The sequence below is a fragment of the Lygodium microphyllum genome, chromosome 18 (genome assembly GCF_053477565.2).
Source record: "Lygodium microphyllum isolate KBCC chromosome 18, Lygodium_microphyllum_v1.1.10, whole genome shotgun sequence".
Taxonomy (NCBI): domain Eukaryota; kingdom Viridiplantae; phylum Streptophyta; class Polypodiopsida; order Schizaeales; family Lygodiaceae; genus Lygodium; species Lygodium microphyllum.
In genome coordinates this window covers 42461548-42483582 of record NC_141152.1, presented here as the reverse complement: position 1 = coordinate 42483582, position 22035 = coordinate 42461548, and the positions used below count along the sequence as shown (strand labels likewise).

At 43.4% G+C, this 22035-nt stretch overlaps 1 protein-coding gene across 2 annotated transcripts in view; it reads left to right on the top strand.

Moving 5' to 3' along the window:
• The first annotated feature begins 4342 nt into the window (after positions 1–4342).
• The window catches only part of LOC148020797 (uncharacterized), an 86937-nt gene continuing 69244 nt past the window's right edge, over positions 4343–22035 (top strand). The window contains exons 1-2 of one of the 2 annotated variants that reach the window (XM_087698608.1): positions 4343–4597; positions 5086–5513. In XM_087698608.1, coding sequence (XP_087554734.1) covers positions 5087–5513 — 427 coding nt within the window. In that variant the 5' untranslated portion in view covers positions 4343–4597; position 5086. The remainder of the gene's footprint in view (positions 4598–5085; positions 5514–22035) is intronic. The other variant, XM_087698609.1, reaches the window with a different exon arrangement.

Below are 22035 nucleotides of genomic sequence, written 5' to 3'. Positions count from 1 at the left end.
TAGTAGCTCATCTCCTCTAGATAGCTATCTAGATTCAATGTGTTTACTAACAATCAACTCTAGCTTCAAATGGTAGCAAGATGGAGAAATGCATGACTTGTGAAGTACCCCCTAAAGGTTGTATGTTAATGGCATGTCAAATGATGAACTCCAACTATATTTGATATTAAGAGGGAGAAATGGCCCACTAATTGAACTCCTAAGGTGTGGTAGAGCCAATTTGTTACCTAGGATCTTGCAAATCATTTGGAGCTTTTTAACAAATGGCTTATATCGATGAATGCTCATCTTCTTCTTTGTGCTCATAAGATTGGAGAGGCTATTGAAAAAACATTATGCTTGAGGTCCCTTTTTCAATCCTTAGGTGTGCATGTTTTTGAAATTGATGGCTTCATCGTAGCTTCTTCATATATATTTTTACTTGAAGCTAGAGGTATCCTTTAGCCACCTAGTTGAACATGAATCAATGACCATGAGCTACTAAAGCACTCATTCATGTGGTTGGGATGCTGTTCTTGTTAGTAAAGGGCGCATTAGTAGGAATTTCCAAAGAGTCACTCACCATGCTAATCCTACTCATAATATGAAGCATTGAAAATAAATTTTGCTACAAAAAGTAAAGTGCATTATTGAAGTGGATTAAAGGATCATTCACATGTTAAAGTGCTACTGATTTCACGATTCTAGCATAGATACATGATCTATTATGGTTTTTTCTTGAATCTTACAAATAAGTATAACATGCATACCTTTGGGTTTTTTCTTTGAGTCTAACATACAATCTTCTTACCATATGCCTCTTTCAATGTTAAGAACCTTAGTGTTGTATATTCCATTTAGTCTCTTAAAGATAAGGTAGTGTGTTTGAACCCGAGCTACGGAATTAATGCCTTTAGCAAAACTAAGGCACAAACCCACTTGGGATTACAATATTAAACTAGTTTATATGCAACAATACTTTTTGTACCTCCATTATACATGCTACATTTGCTTTTCTTACATCTCACAAACATTTTATTCCTTGAGACTAATACATTTGACACAAAATTATTATTTGCTACATATTAAGTTAAAAATATTGCCATCATTGAAGTATTGAAAATAAATGTTTTGAGAGAATTTGGATGCATGTTCACATCTTTGTCAGTAACTTTGTATATGCCTTTGTCTCATAAACATGAAATGATTTCATTGAAGCTTTATCCCACTACTAAAAAGGTATGGTAGAAACATTCTTATTTAAAAATCTGTTCTTGCAATAAATATTCAAAACTTTACTGGTTGCAAAACACTTGGGCATTAATAGTTGCAAAAGGTATGTTGGCTTCTTTTCCATTGCATGAAAAGGCTTTGAGTAGTCATTTCTAGGATATGCCTTTTGGGATTGTAGAAGTCTCTCTAGTTTGTTAGGGTGGTAAATATTTCTAAAACAACTTATGGCTAGAAGACTGAGTCACTGGTTAGGGAATGACGATAGCCAATCAACATTTTATAAAAAGGCCTTTGTAGCATAACATCACTACTTCTGATGTTATTTGGTCTATTTAGATGCTTCTTTGATTATATGGATTGGTCATCATTTGTCACAATTTTTAATGGGCATTGCTTTGTGTCATGTTTGTGGAGGGAGACACAGTAATGTTAGATGTCTGACTACTAACTAGGCCTTAATATTTTGAACATGAGTGATATGGGACTTTATTCAAGATATGTTATTGGAAAATGCATAACTCTTGCTATTTTAGACAAATGTGTTGTTAAGGGGCTCTTTTTGAAACTTATTATCTTCAATTAGTTTACTTTATTTTTTGATAATTTTAACCTTAACCAACTAATTCTATAATGTGTAGTTTCTATTGTGTAATATAAGTGATGACTACAAAAATCAAAATTTTAATTAATCACAACTATGTGCTTATATTTTACTGTCAAATTACTTCCCCTCATTCGACATTGAATTAATACATGTTATCCTAAAATGTATTTTTCATAGTACATTTATGCTTATTGAAAACAAAGGTTTTCATATCATTTCAATAAGTTTAAGAAAAGCCCCTTTTGATTTCCAAACAAAGTTGAAGGCATTTTAACATGTAAGAATTTGTGATTTTTGTTTCAAATATGCGGTTGGTTGCCAAAAAGAAACTATGTTTACCTTATTTTCCTTCCTTTGATATTCAATCTTGTTTACACTGAGAAAAAAGAAAACCTTTGTAAGACCCTCATCCCACCTACAATTAGCAAGGGCTTTAGGTATAGTCTTGCACAATCCATCCTAGACCGGTAATCAGGTTGGGGTCAAGAAGATATTGTATTTTTCCATTGGAAAAAATGATTTTAGGAAGAGAATGTGAATTTTTGTTGCACCTATTTCCTTGAAATAAGAGAGGCCACAAGTTTAAGGAGTTTGTTAATAGCTACTTAGGATAAAGGGGCTAAGAGTTGAATAGCTAAGAGTTTGCAAATGGATCTTTTACTATTTTTAAAAAAATTAAAGGTTTGAGATTACAAAGATGTGCATCAAGTTTATCTCTATTGGTGAAATTGATTTCAATTCATCTGGATCCAAAAATCACACAATAATGTTTGCACCATAAATTCCAAAAAAGAAGAAGCCTTTTAACATATGACAAATGCAAGCCAAAGTAGAAATATATGTGCGCCAACGGTAAAACAGGGTTTGGACCCTTGTTTCCTGCAAAAGCCAAAAGCCATGTTGCATTCTTGTAACCATTTCCCCTGATTCGTGTTCTTGTCATACATGGTGAGTGTTTCATAATCGACTGTTGCTAGGGTAAAGGGACTGTGTTATCATTGGCCCCCATTCAACTACTAGCCCCTTTACTATAAGATTTCTTGGTAAGATGCCTTGCTTGTACACTTGAAGAGCAGCCCCTATAATTCCAACCAAGCCCTACTGGGACGAGGTCCAATGTTTTTGATGTTGAGATCCTAACAAAGGTAGCCTAAGTCATGGTGTGAAAGTGACCTTATCCTCCTTTCAATATATGGGAAGCTAGGAACTACAAGGAAGGAGAAGGAGTTCTCTCTTTGGGAAACTTGAAAGGGGAGAGGAGAAAAACAAAGAAAAAGGAGGGGAAATATTTGAATAATATTCAAGAGAATTCTTATAATTTGGGTATCCTAACCAAATTTTAAAATTCATCCTCAACATTATCTCAAGAATTTTCCCAAAAGACCTTAGTATACAATTAAGAATGTTTGGATCTTAACAATTCCAAAATTTTAACTTACTTAAAGATGGTACATACATCTGATTTCATCCAATTTTTTTTCTAGAATCTCAAGGCTTTTGTATCTACTGAAATATTTTCACTAAAAGTTGTGATAATCTAAACAAGGCTTTAAGGGCCATTCCACATGCAAGTAGAATTTACTTTAGCAGTAATGGCGATTGTCATAATCAATGGGAAGGATGTTGGCTTTGAGAAAACTGCAACAAGCTCAAGTAAAGTGGGACCCTCCTGTTGAGGGATACTTTATAAACTCACAATATTATATGCCATGTGTTATGCATAAGACACACACTCTTTGTGCTCATGGACACTCTCCTCAACTCTTGTTGAATGCTTATTATAGCCATGCCAACTTGGTTGGGTTGAATGCAATTGTGGGTATGTGCCTTACTCTTTTTGTGGCTAAAGGTGCTTTGGGTGAGGAGATCCTTAGAATTTGGAACATAAGTAGGGATGTGGTCTTAAAGCAAGTGTAGTCTCGCATGATTATCGTGTAGAAAGCCAAAATAAGAAAAAAGACTAGCTATTCAACTCACATATATATGAAATCGTGGCTTTGTTAAAGTGCATTAGAAAGATAAGGCTTGTCTCAAGATTGCCTTCCAAGGAGATGGCCCTTTCCACATCCTATCTTTGATGTAAATATCATGTTATTAATACAATCCAAATTATAAAGTATTTGCATGCGTGTGGACAACATTTTGTCAAGGGTGGTAATAATACGCACAAGTAAATAGACTTGCGCGTGCCATGCTGCTAGAGACTTAGAGGACTATCTATGATGTTCTAACAAGATCTTGTGATTGAAATCCAATGCCCTACTTGGAAGTTGACCTAGGGCCGTTATGAACCCAAAAGGAGGGGGTAGGTTGCCGTGTGAAAGCGCCCTTGTCCTCTTTCACAATGGTAACAGTAAAAATAAAAAATCATATTATTCAATATACTATTGTTATTATTAAATTAAGAAATAATTATGGGAGGTTGGGAAGTTGGAACCATGGGGAGGAGAGAGAGAGAGGCCTGCCTGCCTTGGGGAATCTTTCAAGGGGAGGAGGGAAAAAGAGAAGAAAAGGGGAAAAAATAAAAAGAGAGAGCATGGGAAAAGTCCAACAGGGCCACTCTCCCACTACTGCTCTCTCTCATTTACTGCTGCTGGGGAGCTGCCATTAGAGAGAGAGAGAGACAGAAGGGGAGGAAGAAGAGCATGGGCATGGGGGGCACCCCGTTCCTCCCTCTCCACCATCTCCATCAGCACCAGCACCACCATCTCCACCTCCATCTCCTTCATCACACCCATCAGCATTGCCGCCTCCACCTCTCCCCTGAACCCCTCCTCCCAGGTAACGTCTTAAACTCCCCTCTCTTTCCTGCCCTTCCTCCTCTGTTCTCAGCTCAATTTATGCCTTTCTGCTGCAATGCTGCATTCTTTCGTCCTAAATTACAGACCCTTAGACTACCTTGCATTTTAGCTCTCACAGAATTAAAGCCGGCTTTTGCACCATGCCGTGGATCCTAGGCTGACAATGTGGGGTTTCTGGCTGAGGCTTGCTTGGTCAGAATGTGGGGCTGGCAGTCATCACCTCAAAATTTGGACATAATCTCACCAGTCATAACCCTTAAATTTGAAAATAAACTCAGCTCAACCTCCAATTTCTAACCTTTCTTTGCTAATTTTTCATCATGCATCTAGCTTCCCATCACTGACACAACCTCAATTTCACAGAATTCCCAATGTTGTTTGTTTAATTTTCATTATGCATCTTGCTTCACACAGTATCTCTTACTAGTGCACAACCAGAAGATGCTAACCTATACATTGTTTCACCAGCATGGACATTGCCGGTGGTGTTTTGAGTCAGTCATTGGATTTACCTTCCTGGAGTGACCCGATGACAGAAAACGAAGAGGTCACTGATGACTGGGAGGTGAGGCCGATTTTGGGAATAGACGGAAGAAGTGCAGTTGAGGATTTGGGTCTCCATCAGTGGAGACCACATACAGAGGATCTTTGGGGAAGTGTAAATCACACAAGTCAGGAATATGTTACAAGAAGTTCGGCCTATACTAGTGGTGTGGCAGAAAGAGATCCCGAGGCAGACCATGAGACGATGGAGAGGATTTGGAATCGCACGGTTGAAGTGTCTGGTATTATCTGGAAGAAACTTGAGCCGCTTCTTGTTGACTACATGCCAGAGGACAAGAACCCTTTCTGGGTTTGCGGTGTAGTAATCCTGGTCTTCTTCCTTGCAATTGCCGGTAAACTTTTGGCATGTATCTCTCTCTTTGGATTTGGAAACAGTCAGTAGGTCACAGAAACAGTTTGGACATTCATTATAAGTGGTATTGATAGCAGCTTATGCTTTAATCTACTAAAAATTAGACTTAGCAGCTGAGGGCCCTAAGATTACTGAGAGAAGCTTGTGTTTGATGCATTTTTATTGTCTTGTGTGTCTCATGTGGAAATGATTTTGCTGATTACATGATGTGATCTTTGTGGTGAAACTGCTGTTTGGACAGAGTTCAGTAGAGCATGATGTTTCATATATTCCATTTGCATTGTTTGGTTTTTGGTTTTACTATGGACACAGTGAGAAGTTGTTTCTATGATGATGTGATCTTTGTGGTGAAACTGGTGTGTGGACAGTTCAATAGAGCAGGATGTTTCATATTCCATTTCCATTGTTTGGTTTTGGTTTTACCATGGACACAGTGAGAAGTCTTTTCTATGAAGGCCGTCTGTAGGATAACGATGACGCTGGTTATTCTCTTCCTACATTTTCGGTTCTAAGTATGATAATAAGAAACAGTTATCCTAAACATCCCGGTTTAAACTGTGATTGACTCTTCAAAAGAGAACAAAGAGACAATCATTTCATATTAAAGCTAAGACCCAAGTACCAGGTTGACCCAAAATAGCCATGCCCCTTTTGTAAAATTTATTCCCATCCAGAGTAGTCCTGAGTGACAGCTTGATATCACAAAAAGTTTATACAAATTGTAAATTCTGGCTGTGCACTATATATCCAACTGGTACCAGGATAGTGGTCAACATATGATAATTATAGAATAATCAGCACGTCTACATTCTCTGCCCTTAAGATGGCTAACCAAGTGGAGTACAGTACAATTTGTCAAAGCAGCAACACCTGCAACCCAATCTGCACATCCAGACTGACTGAAACAAGATGTAAGAAACCATAAATGTTTGCATATCTGCCATCTCCTTATTAAGAGCTCTGTTTGAAAATCTGAGTATACTAGATTTTCATGGAGAGTGGTACAGGTGTATGGGCATTTCTATGAAGTTGTTTGTGTCTTGTTATCCTTTGGGGCTGAACCCGAAGACCACATTTGAAAGTCCTCCTAGGCATCTAACTTGGCCTACCACCCTTGTACATTGCATAGATGCCCCAAATCACGTCTGATGGGATCTCAAATGTTTGCAGCTTGTGTAGCAATCTATCTTGTGGGATTGTATCAAAGGCCTTGTGAAAATCCACTAACCAGCAATTAAGTCTCTTCTTCCTGGCTTTCATTTGCTCAATCATGCCTCTCAGAGTGGAAATCTGGTTGAGTTTAGAGAACTCTTGTTAGAATCCAACCTGTCCTGTAGCTCTCAGTCTCCCCCTCTTTGCATAGGCACTGAGCTGTGCCTCCATCACTACTCTATATATCTTTACCAAAGTGTGGCTCACCATGATGGTCCGTAATTACTTGGATCTAGGGGATCTCTAGTCTTGTGTATAGGCACAATGGTATGCATGGTCCACTCGTTTGGGAAGCCTTCCACTAGTGCCTTGTTATTATATGCCTTCCATAGGCATATAATAAACTATTCATAGAAATTTGAAAAACTATTTATAGAGATGTATATGCGAATAAAATAAGACCACCAAGAGAGAGAAAAACCATCTTAATTTCAGTCTAGAGGTGGAGGTGCTCCTTTAGGCCTATGAAATCCATAGTTCACTAATAGTTCATCACCGGCATATAATGACGTAATAGAATTTACAAGAATATATCTTGGAACATCTTTGCTCATGTATCTTGGTTCATGGCCATTCTCGCATTCCACAAATGTACAATTGATTCTTGCACTCCTTCCTCAACTACTATTTACTAGACTTGATATGTTTCCTTGTGTATATGGTCTGCCATCTACATAATGTTAGACAGTCATTTCCTGGACAGTCGTACGGCAGAGGACACGTCAGCAGTCGGACAGCAGGCAGCATACAGGTGCCATGTGGCACAGCAGGTACAGGCACCACTTTTATGGGCAGTTGGACAGATTCTGCATTATTTTAGGTGCAGTTGGCTGGATTTAATGCAGCCGACCTGCTGCTGTGATTGCTATTTTTCCTGGCTATAAATAGCCAGCCCCTGGTGAACACTTGTTTGTTATTCAGTGATTCAGATTCTGATCTTGAGATCTGTTGGCTGAGACAGACTGTGCTTGGGCTGACGGAGATCGAAGTCATCAAGTTAGAGACACACGCAGATATTTCCTCTGCCCCCGTGTATTTCTGCGCTCTTATAGAGCATACTACACTGCAGATTTTCTATGTTTACGCTGTCTCCTTTTCTTTTTTTCTTTTCTCTCTCTCTCTCTCTCTCTCTCTGTTCACTCTCTCTCAGTCTTTGTCCTACGCTTCCGCATTACTGCACCTTGACATGGTATCAGAGCGGTGAAGATGGACTGACTGAGGGCTGAACCTATCTGAAGAGGAGATTTCAGTGCGACACAAGGCTGCGTTTCTAGGATTCGAGGGCGAGCGGGAGGGCTATGCATCGGATCAAGGCTGAAGCGAGCGTGGGCGTGCGGGAAAGGAGTCCAATAGGTGAATTTGCTGCAAGTTATTGTTGTTCGAAAGGGAGGAAGGCTACGTTTGAGGCCTTCCATTGCAGATTTTACCTTTTCATCGCCTCCGGCGGGTGAAGAAGGTTTGAGCAGTGGAGGAACCAGCCCTAGAAGGCTGCGTTTTCACAGTCAGAGGGGGCTGATTTTGGGTTTGTGCAGGTATTACAAGTCAACATGTCTATAGAGACTGATTTGGAGTTTGAGGCGATCATGGACTGGAAGGTGCCTGTCCTATCGGCTCTTCCATTGGATCAAAAGCTCGATGGTGACAATTACTGCATCTGGCAGGTAATGATGTTGGCCATTTTGGAGTCTTATGATTTGGCAGAACTAGTGATGGAGGAGATCAACAGGCCCTCGGTGAGGGATGAGTCCAAACTCTCTTCCAATGCTCGTGCGGAGTTGACGAAGGCCCAGTCTCATTGGGACAAACTGAATGCCGGGATTCGATCTTTTCTGTTTCTGTCTTGCACTATAGTCGTGATAGCTCATATTGAGCACTTGACGGTGGCTCGAGAGATATGGTTGGAGCTTGATCAGATGTATAACCGGATGACCCTGATGAAGAGGGTTTCTTTGGAGATGCAGATGCGGACCTTGTCCGTGAATAAGTTTTCTTCGCTTTGGGAACACATCAACAAGCTTTGGCAGCTTTAGATGTAGGTTTAAAATGCGGGGAAGCCTATTTCCTCCGAAGACATGGCGATCACTTTACTGTCTCGGTTGCTGCCACAATTTGGTACCTTTTATTCCGCTCTTATTGCATCAGGGTGGGAGTCAACTCTTTAGTGGGAAGAGTTGGTTCCTATGGTCTTGGACTAGGAGGAACAGTTGAAGGGACAGAATGCTTCCAAATCGGAGGCTTTGGTTGGTCAAGCCTCTCAGAAGAAGGGGAAGGATCAAAAGAAGAAGAAGGAGAACAACAAATCCAAGAAAGACAAGGAGAAGGGATTGACTTGCCATATTTGTGAAAAGACCGGTCATTGGAAGAAGGATTGCCCCGACAAAGACAAGAAGGACACCAAGAAGAAGGACACGAAGGATTCTGGAACTGTGGTTGCACCCTCATCAGCTGCTTTTCTACACTTAGCAGTCATTGAGGACTCTACACCGAAGACTTTTGATGCTGCGATGGCAGCTCCCCGGGCTCGTGAGTAGATTGTGGACAGTGGTGTCTCCCGGGACATGACTCCTCCCGTTGGTGTTATCCGTTTGGGACCTTCGCGTGGGCAGATTCTCATTGGAGACAAGCTCTTCTATGTCTTTTGTTGCGCGGGGTGAGATGCAGCTTATTCAAGATGGAGGTGTCAGAGTGCAGCGGTGCGGAAGCGTAGGACTGAGAGAGAGAGAACGCAGAGAGAGAAAAGAGAGAGAGACAGTGGAAGATGAAGATCTGCTGTATAAAGTGTGCTGAATACAAAGATATGCAGATATATACACGGGCGCAGTGTGCTGGACTGCATGTCTCCACCTCGACGATGCAACCTGCTGTTCACCTCGAAGTCCGCTGCAGTCTGCACTGTCTCCTGTCTGAAATCTACGAACAGAGACGGAATCTGCACGTGCCACCGGTCTGTAATCTGCGAGCAGAGAAGTGTTGGAGACTGTTGGAATCCTCGGCTATTTATAGCCAGAAAACTGGGCCAAAACCAAGGCAGGTCGGCTGCATTAAATGCACAGTCTGACTGCACAGTCCGACTGTGCAGCCGAGTGCAGTCCCGTACCGTACAGGCGCTGATCTCTAACACCCCCTCTCAGAGCCTGGGCGGGGCAGAAGCCTGAGGGATCTGGAATGCCTTCGAAGGAGAGCCTAGGGAAGTGTCTTTGTAAACAAATCTGCAAGATTGTCCTCGGTCTTGCAGTACTCCACAGTGATGGTCTCATCCAGAAGCTTTTCTCTGATGAAGTGGTACTGGATCTCTATGTACTTCGTCCGTGCATGAAAAACAGGATTCCGTGCCAAGGCAATGCAACTCTCATTGTCACATTGCAGCAAAGTAGGACGAGTCTGGGGGCAGCCAAGCTCCTCCAAAAACCTCCGAAGCCACACAGCCTCACATGTGGTGGAAGACGCGGCCCGATACTCCACCTCAGTAGACGAAAGGGCTACCGTGGGTTGCTTCTTGCTACTCCATGAGATAACACCTGCACCCAAGGTAAAACAGTAACCTGTAGTAGACCGCCTGTGGTCCATATCACCGGCCCAATCCGAGTCGCTCCAACCTGCAAGTACAAGAGCTGAACCATCTGTCCCTGTGGGATAATTAATCCCTAAATCAGACGTCCCCCTCAAATACCGAAGTATCCTCTGAGCAGCTTGCCAATGCACCGTCTTAGGTTCACTCATGAACCCTGCCAAGAGCCCAACAGCAAAACAAAGATCAACCCGAGTGTTGAGAAGCCAAATCAAGGATCCAATCAACTGACGATAGCGGGAAGCATCCGCCATAGGAGAAACTGAATGGGAAGTGGCCATCCAGTTCGGATCCATAGGAGTAGAAAGGGTCCGACAATCCTCCATCGCAAAAGACACCAAGAGCTCCTGTACATATCTCTGCTGAGAGATGAAGATCCCCCTCTGAGACTGATAAATCTCATGGCCCAAAAAGAAATGGAGTAGACCCAAGTTCGTCATCTTGAACGTCCGATGTAAAGCTGACTTCGTCTCTTGGACCTGTTGTGCACGATCACCTGTGACAATTAAATCATCAACATACAACACAAAAAGCACACAACCATCCTCAGAAGTGTGAACATAAAGCTGCGGATCGGCCTTAGAACGCCGATATCCCAACTGTGACTGAAGGAACGAATCAATCTTCTCGTTCCATGCACGCGGAGCCTGCTTGAGGCCATACAAGGCCTTCTTTAACCTGTAGACTTTCCCATCTGAAGATCCAAAGTCAGGAGGTTGCTCAACATAGATCTCCTCCTTCAAATCACCATTGAGGAAGGCCGACTTCACATCCAACTGGTAAACAGGCCATCTCCTATGGCCAGCCAAGGCAATAACAACTCTAATGGTCGCCATACGAGCTGTGGGGGCAAAAGTATCATGACAATCAATCCCTGGGCGCTGTGCAAAACCTTTAGCAACAAGGCGAGCCTTGTGCTTATCCAAAGAACCATCGCTAAGGTATTTGGTCTGGAAGACCCACTTGACGCCAATCACCTTCTTATTCGGGGGGCAGGGCACGAGTGACCAAGTGCCATTCCTCTCAATAGCCTCCAACTCGGCTTTCATAGCTTTCTTCCACGGTGCGGATTGTAAAGCCTCCTTCACGGAGGTGGGCTCTCGATCCTGCATAACATGGGTCATCAAATAATAGTTAGAGCAAACAAGCTCCGTAGAATGTGCCTGGTGCCGCTGTGACCGCCGCGGACCATCCTGCAGTCCCTACTCCTCAGGAAAACCCTCGATCCTTGAATCACGGAGTGTGTCACGGGCCCATCGAGGAGGAGGCCGAACCTTCCCTCGTCTCTCTCCATCAGCTGAAGACTCTGGAATATCCACCGGTGGTAACTCCTCAGGAGTGACCGGTGGAACAGTAGACTCTGTGTCAGAAACAGAATCATAATCAAAAGGCACGGGCTTCATTGGAACTGTAGCAGGAGCCCAACTCTCCCCTGGATCTCCAAGAATGGGATGCTCCTCATCCGTTGGTATGGCCGGAACCTCCACAAACCGCACATCGCGACTAGTGTATACATCCCGCTTGACGGGATCATACAATCGATAGCCTTGGGACTGGGAGCTGTAGCCAACAAATACCTGTCTTTGGGAAGCTGCTTCAAATTTATCACGGTGAGCCTTGGGAATGTGAACATAGGCATCACACCCAAAGACCCTAAAGTAAGAAACATTGGGCTTGGTCCCAAAGTAAGCCTCAAAAGGGGTCATCCCTTCAACGGCCGAAGTGGGGGATCGATTAAGGATGTGGACTGCAGTAGCCACAGCCTCGGCCCACAGAACCTAAGGGGTCTGTCGGTGCTCCATCATGGTGCGCGCCATCTCGATCACACTGCGGTTTTTCCGTTCAAGAATGCCATTTTCTTGAGGAGTGTTGGTATTAGCAAACCCGTGGTGAATACCTTTATCTGCACAAAATCGAGCAAACTCATTAGAAACAAATTCACCACCCTTGTCGGATCGCAAGGTCTTCAACTTCCGGCCCGATCGGTTCTCCTCAAAGAGAAGCCAATCCTTGAAGTGGGAGAAAGCTTCTGACTCTAATGCCAAGAAATAGGCCCATGTCATCCTGTTGTAGTCATCTACGATCAACATGAAGTACGAGCTCCCACGCAAGGACTCGTTCCTCATAGGGCCACATAGATCTGTAGATACAAGCTCCATCGGTGAAGTAGACCGCCGCGAAGCTGTGTGGGGAATGGCATCCCTATGCTACTTCCCACGAATGCAGGAGACACATGGCTGCTGGCTCACCACTATATCGGGCAACCCTCGAACAAGTTGTCCTCGTGACGCCCTCCGAAGATAATCATAGTTGAGGTGACCAAACTGAGCATGCCATAACTCTGATTGTGTCTGAGAGGTAAGAAGAAGAGTAGAGAGGGCGGTGGAAGACTTCAATTTATAGATGCCGTTCTCCTCATATCCGGATGATAGAACCTTCCTTGACCCACGATCAAGGACTCGCACCGTAGTACTGTCAAACTCCACCAAAAGTCCAAGGTAGCAAATCTTATGAACTGACAGGAGATGATACCCTAATCCTAGTACATGCAAGACCTCTGAGGTATGGGTACCACCACGTCCATCTGGAATAAGCTGCATCTTACCCCGTCCTGCAATAGACACGGAAGAGCTATCTCCAATGAGAATCTGCCTACGCGAGGGTCGCAACTGGGCAATACCATCTGATGAAGGAGTCATGTGCCGGGAGGCACCACTATCAACGATCCACTCTCGAGCCTGGGGAGCCGTCATCGCAGCATCAGAAGCATTCGGTGAAGAGTCCTCAATGACAGCTAGATGAAGAAATGCAGCTGATGAGGGTGCAGCCACCGCTCCAGAATCCTTGGTGTCCTTGTTGGTGTCCTTCTTATCTTTGTCAGGGCAATCCTTCTTCCAATGGCCAGTCTTTCCACAAATATGACATGTGGATTCTTTGTCCTTGTCCTTGTCCTTGTCCTTGTCCTTCTTTGACTTGTTATCCCCCTTCTTCTTCTTTTGGTCCTTCCCCTTCTTCTGAGAGGCTTGACTTGTCAGTGCCTCCGACTTGGAAGCATTCTGTCCCTTTAGTTGTTCCTCTTGGTCTAAGACCATAGGAACCAACTCTTCCCAACGAAGAGTAGGCTCTCGCCCCGAAGCAATAAGGGCAGAGTAGAATGTACCGAATCGTGGCGGCAACTAGGACAAGAGTGTGATCGCCATGTCTTCGGAGGAAATCGGCTTCCTCGCATTCTGAACCTGCATCTGAAGCTACCTTAGCTTGTTGATGTGCTCCCGCAGCGAAGAAGACTTGTTTATGGACAAGGTCCGCATCTGAACGTCCAAAGAAACCCGCTTCATAAGGGTCATCCGGTTGTACATCTGATCAAGCTCCAGCCATATCTCCCGAGCCACCGTCAAGTGCTCGATGTGAGCTATCACGACTGTAGTACAAGATAGAAAAAGAAAGGAACGAATCCTGGCATTCAGTTTGTCCCAATGAGACTGAGCCTTGGCCAACTCCGCACGAGCATCGGAAGAGAGTTTGGACTCATCTGATGACAGGTTTTTGTTGGCTATAGCTTCCAGTCCGAAGGTTATCGTTTGTTTGATCCCGTCAAGCGGGATGTCTACACGAGCCGAGATGTGCGGTTCGTGGAAGTTCCAGCCACAGAGGGGGGTGAGGAGCACCTCGTCCTTGGAGATCCAGGGGAGAGTTGGGCTCCCAAGACAGTTCCTTTGGAGCGAGAGTCTCTTGATGGAGATTCTTCTTCTAATTCAGAGTCTTCTCTTCCACCGGCCATCCCCAAGGAGCTTCCGTTGGTGGATGTTCCTGAGTCTTCAGTAGATGGAGAGCGACGAGAAGAGGCTCGTCCTCCTCCTCGTTGGGCCCATGACACACTCCGAGATTCAGGGATTGAGGGGGTCCCTGAGGAGTGGGAACCGCAGGATGGACTACGGAGGTCACGGAGGAACCGGGCACATTCTTCGGAGCTTGTTTACTCCAACTATTGTTTGCTGACCCATGTTATGTAGGATCGTGAGCCCACTTCAGTGAAGGAGGCTTTGTAGTCTAATCATTGGCGGAAGGCCATGGAAGCCGAGTTGGAGGCTATTGAGAGGAATGGCACTTGGTCTCTTGTGCCTCGTCCCTCTCACAAGAAGGTGATTGGTGTCAAGTGGGTCTTCAAGACCAAGTATCTTAGCGATGGTTCTTTGGACAAGCACAAGGCTCACCTTGTTGCTAAAGGTTTTGCTCAGCGCCCAGGTATTGATTTCCATGATACTTTTGCCCCCACTGCTCATATGGTGACTATTTGAGCTGTTCTTGCCTTGGCTGGCAATAGGAGATGGCCTGTCTATCAGTTGGATGTGAAGTCAGCCTTTCTGAATGGTGACTTGTAGGAGGAGATCTATGTTGAGCAACCTCCTGGCTTTGGATCCTCGGATGGGAGAGTTTACAGGTTGATGAAGGCCTTGTATGGCCTCAATCAGGCTCCGCGTGCATGGAACGAGAAGATTGACTCGTTTCTTCAGTCGAAGTTGGATATCGGTGCTCCAAGGCTGATATTGCAGCTTTATGTGCACACTTCCGAGGTTGGTCGTGTGTTGTTTGTGTTGTATGTTGATGATTTGATTATGACAGGGGATCATGCACAGAAGGTTCGAGAGACCAAGACAGCTTTACATTAGGCATTTAAGATGACGGATTTGGGGCTTCTTCATTTCTTCTTGGGTCATGAGATTTATCAGTCTCAGAGGGGGATTTTCATATCTCAGCAGAGGTACATTCAGGAGCTCTTGGTGATTTTTGAGATGGAGACTTGTCGGCCCATTACTACTCCTATGGATCCAAATTGGAAGGTCACTTCACACTCAGATTCTCCCGTGATGGATGCTTCACGCTACCGTCAGTTGATTGGATCCTTGATTTGGCTTCTCAACACTCGTGTTGATCTTTGTTTTATTGTGGGTCTTTTGGCAGGGTTCATGACTGAACCCAAACAGGTGCATTGGCAGGCTGCCCTGAGGATTCTTCAGTATTTGAGGGGGATCTCTGACTTAGGGATTTCTTATCCCGCAGGTTTAGATGCTTCAGATTTGGTTCTTGTAGGTTGGAGTGACTCGGATTGGGTTGGCGATGTGGACCACCATCGGTCTACTACAAGCTACTGTTTTACCTCGGGTATAGGTGTTATCTCTTGGAGTAGCAAGAAGTAGCTCACGGTAGCCCTTTCTTCTACAGGGGTGGAATATCGGGCTGCGTCTTCCACCACATGTGAGGTTGTGTGGCTTCGGAGATTGTTGGAGGAGCTTGGCTGCCCCTAGACTCGTCCTACTCTTCTACGGTGCGACAATGAGAGTTGCATTGCCTTGATACGGAACCTTGTATTCCATACCTGGACGAAGCACATTGAGATCCAGTATCACTTCATTCGGGAGAAGCTTCTGGATGGGACTATTGATGTGGAGTACTGCAAGATGGAGGATAATCTTGCAGATTTGTTTATGAAGGCTCTTCCCCAAGCTCTTATTCGGCAGCATTCTAGATCCCTTAGTCTTTTGACTCGTCCAGGATCTGAGAGGGGGTGTTAGACAGTCATTTCCTGGACAGTTGTACGGCAAAGAACATGTCAGCAGTCAGACAGCAGGCAGCGTACAGGTGCCACGTGGCACAGCAGGTACAGGCGCCACTTTTATGGGCAGTCCGACAGATTCTGCATTATTTTAGGTGCAGTCGGCTGCATTTCATGCAGCCGACCTGCTGCTGTTATTGCTATTTTTCCTGGCTATACATAGCCAGCCCCTGGTGCACACTTGTTTGTTGTTATTCAGTGATTCAGATTCTGATCTTGAGATCTGTTGGCTGAGACATCGAGGTCATCAAGTGGGAGACACACGCAGATATTTCCTCTGCCCCCGTGTATTTCTGCATTCTTATACAGCATACTACACTGCAGATTTTCTGCGTTTACACTGTCTCCTTCTCTCTCTCTCTCTGTGTTCACTCTCTCTCAGTCTTTGTCCTACGCTTCCACATCGCTGCACTCTGACACAGTCTCTAGTCCTTTGCGTGAGTAATGCCTCTATTTGAAAGAGAGGTTGCATTGAGACACAAACTATAAGTGCTCATCCTACAGATGTAGCATGTTTGCTGATGCCAAGGACCCCATCTATATACGGGTCCATGGATGCACATAAGAGTCACCTCTAAATGTGGTGGAACTTGGATATCCTAAGCAATGAATAGGCCATGTCCTCCGCTTGGAATGCCAGAAGGAGCTATGATGTGATGAGCTCCCCAAAAGCTGAAAACCTCTTTATCTCTAGGAAGCTCTTGTCCTTCCCATTCTCCATAGTGTTTGTGATTATATGTCTAATACTAGAGATTGCAAACAATCAGGCAATACATAATCACCATGAGTCTCCCTCTCAAGGCCGAGAGGCAAAGGGTGCAAGATATCTATTTACAATTGTTCGATTGCCTGACCATGTCATGTGTGAGAATGACGAGCATCTTGACCATAGATGGCATCCTCATTGTCAGCTAGAGATGCATATCCTTGCATGTGAAATGTACAATTGTATTATTGACATACCTAGCTATAAGAACCCTAAACAATAAAGATAAGATTAAAAAACACTAACCATAGGATCCTCATCGTTAGCTAGTGATGCATATCCTTGCATGTGAAATGTACAATTGTATTATTGACATACCTAGCTATAAGAACCCTAAACAGTAGTTGACGAAGATGCATATTCTTGCATGTGAAATGTACAATTGTATTATTGACATACCTAGCCGTAAGAATCCTAAAAAATAAAGATAAGATTAAAAAACACTAACCATAGGATCCTCATCGTTAGTTAGAGATGCATATCCTTGCATGTGAAATGTACAATTGTATTATTGACATACCTAGCTATAAGAACCCTAAACAATAAAGATAAGATTAAAAAACACTAACCATAGGATCTCCATGGTTATAATACGGAGGCAATTTTGTAGGAGAGGAATTTGTACAAACAAAGAGGTTAAACTTCATTATACTTTGCTTAAGTTTACTTTTAAAACACTTTTAATACTCACACTACTAGCACTAATAGAACGTACAACTATGATTAATAAACTAACATACTACATTATTTCTTGTATGAATATAAATAGGAGGCATGCCATGGTCCATGAAAACAAGAGACTTGTGGGTCCTTGAAAAATCAACTATACGAGCCAACCGTCATCCAAGCAATCCTGAGCATTTACTAGTCCTTGAATTGGCACTAATTAATCAATTAATGCCTAGTTTCTAATGCCACCATTGACATTGATGGCTAATAAAATGATCTAGGCCAGAATGTGTCACCAAGTATTACCTAGTCAAGTACAACCCTTTACAACTTTTGCCTTTGACACCCACTGACTTCTCAGGGTCCTTGGCTTGCCATTGTGAAATAACTAACGTGCACATCACATGTGCATCATACACATCTACATACCAACTCAGTGTGACTAGTACAGTGAATAGTGATTCCAATGATAGAAATACTATTAGTATACAATAACCTGGATGTAGAAGTACATTTGAGATCCACTACATGATTGAGCCATCCATCACTAGGGAAGTGGAGGTGCAACTTCTCCCTTGAGTATCGAGCAATACTCTAGACCTTCTATACTTTGCTAAGCCTGAAAGAGCCCAATCCAACATTGGTTCTAACTGAGATACACCAATGTAAAGTGCACCATTGAGGATGATCTACGAGGTTGCCCTCCTCCCTCCATTTGCATCCTTACATAGGTGAAACAATACCAACCAAGAGGCACATGGAAACTTTTCCAAATGCCTTTTGCTATCACAAATGCCCCTTGGTTTGCTTGGGGATTGGCCTTCACCCTACACCTTGGATGACAAATTTTGCCCCAAACTTAATGTTGCTTGGTTGGCCTCTTGAAATTCTCTGAAATCCCCAAAATTTACCTGCTAAATTTCAAGTACTAGGCCTTGAATTCTGAGCACTCTTCTTGGGGTGGTTGGTAAACCCTAATTTTTGATGTAAATTAGGGTTTCACAATAGAAATTCTTCAATAGCACCCACTTGGGATTGAATTTTGGTGAGATCTCTTGAGGGAAGCTGTGAATTGGCTGAGAATATGGAGAGGAAGCTAGAGAGAGAGAAATTTCAAAGTTTCATCGCCAAAATTGGTTGAAATGTAATGTTGCCTTGGTGTGAATGGCTGATTTACTACAACCCACCATCAACAAAGGCCCCACATGTAGTCAGCTGCCCTTATGGACCCCAAAATTGTTGTCATCTACTTGTAGATAGACTACAAGGGCTGTCATATGCTTCTGATAGCTTCTTGATCAGCTGGGGGCAGCTCTTTGATAGCCTCCAATGGTTGGACTGATCGCCAATGGTTGGAAAATTGCAGCAATAGCTCTCTCTCTTTCTTTCCCAACCTTCACCATGTTTCAATGAGTCTCTAACAGCCTCTAATAGCCTTGCTTTCACTTGCATGGGCAAGTTTTGCCTAGTGGCAACCATCTAATTTCATTTTTTGGCAATTTTCAGACTAATTAAATTAATTTTTAGAATATTAGTTTTGAAAACTAATTAATTATTAATTTTTGCTCAAAAAATTAACTACACCAGCCAATAAATAAATTAGTTAGGCCAATTTGTCATCCAGGCAATCTTGAGCATTTACTAGCCCTTTAATGTGTAATCAATAGTTCCTAATGTCACCACTGACATTAATGCCTAATAAAATGATCTAGGCCAAAATGCGTCACCAGGTACCACCTAGAACCTATCAAGTGCAACTTATTATAACTTATGCCTTTGATACCCATTGACTTCTTAGGGTCCTTGGCTTGTCATTGTGAAATAAGTAACTAACGCATCACATGTGCAACTCACATTTTGCACATTTGATTTAATCAAATGCTAAGCAAAGCATCGAAATTTCACATTTGTGGGACAATGAGAGGCCTCAGTTTTGGGGCCAATAGGCTGTCCATTGTAGCCCAAAGCATCAACGAGGGCATTGGATCCGGCTGTTGACAGAAGGCAGCATCCAAAGATTGAGAAGGATCCTTGAATGTCAGAGTGTGCTGAAATCTGCAAAGGATAATGATTAGCCACTTGAGGGGTAGGCTATTAATAGCTAGAAATACCAAAATCTGGCCGACCTGATCCAAGAGGACCCATAAATGCTGAAACTTGCAAAGGATAATGATTAGCCACTTGAGGGGTAGGCTATTAATAGCTAGAAATACCAAAATCTGGCCGACCTGATCTAGGAGGACCCATACATGCTGGTGGACTGCACATCTTAAATAAAAAAATCAAGAAAATGCTGACCGCCATCATAAATGCTGGTTGCCCCATTTTGGCTAGTGTGAGTGCAATCTAGTTCCATTGAAATAGAAATGTAGTGAGTTGGAAAATAACTAGCTGGTGAAAAGACTCCTAAATCCGACTGAAATAGAAATGCATACTCTAGAAAGAGCTGCCTCCTCCATCAAAACACATGATAGATTGAGTGTCAGAACTTCTAATGTCCTTGTTTGATTCAAACTGAGGCTCACAAGTAGGAGATGACTATGCTAGACACTCATTACTGCTAGCACCCCCTCTTAGATCTTGGATGTGGTTGAAGGCCAAAGAAGATAGAATGGACTTAAGGGTGGTAGAAGAAGTCCATTGATGAAGAAGCTCCTCAACCTAAAAACGACAAAAGTGACAATCACCAGGGCAGGCCAACCTATAAATAGGCAATAAAAAATAGGAAAAATGACCAGGTCAGCCAGTAAAAAACAGGTTGATTGCTGCATAACACAATTGCAGCAATAAAATAATCATAAAAATGCAGTTTAAATAATCTGCATGACATGTGGCATCCTATATAGCCTGTTTGGCCTGCGCAGTTGCTTGGAACTGCTGGAAATCACTTGGTGACTACATGAAACTGTCAGACCTGATCTAGGAAATGCGCAAATGTGCCTGAGAGTATTAACTATATAATAGTACATCTTCTAATGCTGTGATTGCAAAGCCTCCTTCACAGAGGTGGGCTCCCTATCCTGTATAGCCTGAGACATCAAACCATAGTTAGTACAAACAAGCTTAGTGGAGTGTGCTTGGATCCCCTAAGATCACCATGGGCCATCCTACGGGGTTTCCATTCCGCAAGAACTCCCTTAATCTATGCATCACGGGGTGTATCACGTGCCCAATGAGAAGGAGGCCTATACTCCCCTTGCCGCTTTGCCTCTGATGAAGTCGTTCGAACATCCACCAATGTTGTCTTAATGGGTGAATCCGGTGGTGAAGCAATTTCCTTCTCCATTGATGGTTGCGCTGCAAGAGGCATAGGCTCCAAAGGCACCAGCTCAAGTGCCCTATTGTTACCTCGATCTCCAAGTATGGGACTCAAATCCCCCCCCCCCCCCCCCCCCCCCCCCCCCCCAAAAAAAAAAAAGTTGGAAACTCCACGAACTGAACATCGCCACTCGTGTAGACCACCTATATGAGATTGGATCATAAAGCTTGCATTCTTGTGATTGCAAGCTATAATACATGAACACTTGTATTTTGAAAGCTGGCTCAAACTTGTCCCTTTGTTTCTTTGGGATGTGAACATAGGCATCACACTCGAATGCCTCGAAATATAACACATGCGGCTTTTGACCAAAATAAGCCTCAAAAGGTGCCATACCAACCATGGCCAATGTAGGTAACCAGTTAAGGATGTGAACAGCAGTGGTCACTACTTCACCCATAGATATTGAGGTGTTTGTCGATGCTTCATCATAGTCTGTGCCATCTTTATCATAGTGCAATTTCTGCTCCAATATGTCATTCTCCTGAGGTGTGTTTGTGTTGGCAAACTCTTGGTGAATGTCATGATTTGCATAAAACTTGGCTAGCTCATTGGAGAGAAATCCCCTCCTTTGTCAGAACATAGTATCTTGAGTTTCGTACTAGACGTGTTTTCCTTGAAGATCAACCAATCCTTAAAGTGTGAGAATGCTTCAAACTTCAACTCCAAGAAGTACGTCGGTTTCCTCCTGCTAAAATCACCAACCATTAGCATAAAGTATAAACTCCCCCTAAGGGACTCCATCCTTATTGGTCCACATAAATCCGTTGAAACAAGCTTCAAGGGCTTCTTTGCCCTATGTGAAGCCTTGCTGGGAATCACATCCCTATGCTGTTTGCCATGAATGCAAGACATACATGGCAGGTGGCTCACCCCAATCCTTGGCAATGCATGCACAAGCTAACCGCAAGCTACCTTCCTAAGGTACTTATAGTTGAGGTGTTCGAATTGAGTATGCCATAGCTTGGTTTGAGTCTATGAAGAAAGAAGTAAAGGCTGATGAAGACTGCATCTTGTAGACTCCATTTTCCTTGTGACTTGCACAGAGAACTTGTTGAGAACCTCCATCAAGAACTCGGAAGGAGTTCTTATCAAACTCAACCAAAAGGCCTTCCTTGCGTTCTAGACCTGCATTTGCAACTACTAAAGCTTATTGACATGCTCTCGCATGGAAGTAGACTTGGATGAGTTCAACGTCCGCATCTATACCTCCAAAGACACCCGCTTCATCACAATCATCTACTTGTACAACCGATCCAATTCCAACAATATCTCTCGAGCAACGTTCAAATGCTCTATATGGGCTATCATGGCCAGAGTGCAAGAGAGAAATAGAAACGATCGGATGTGGGCA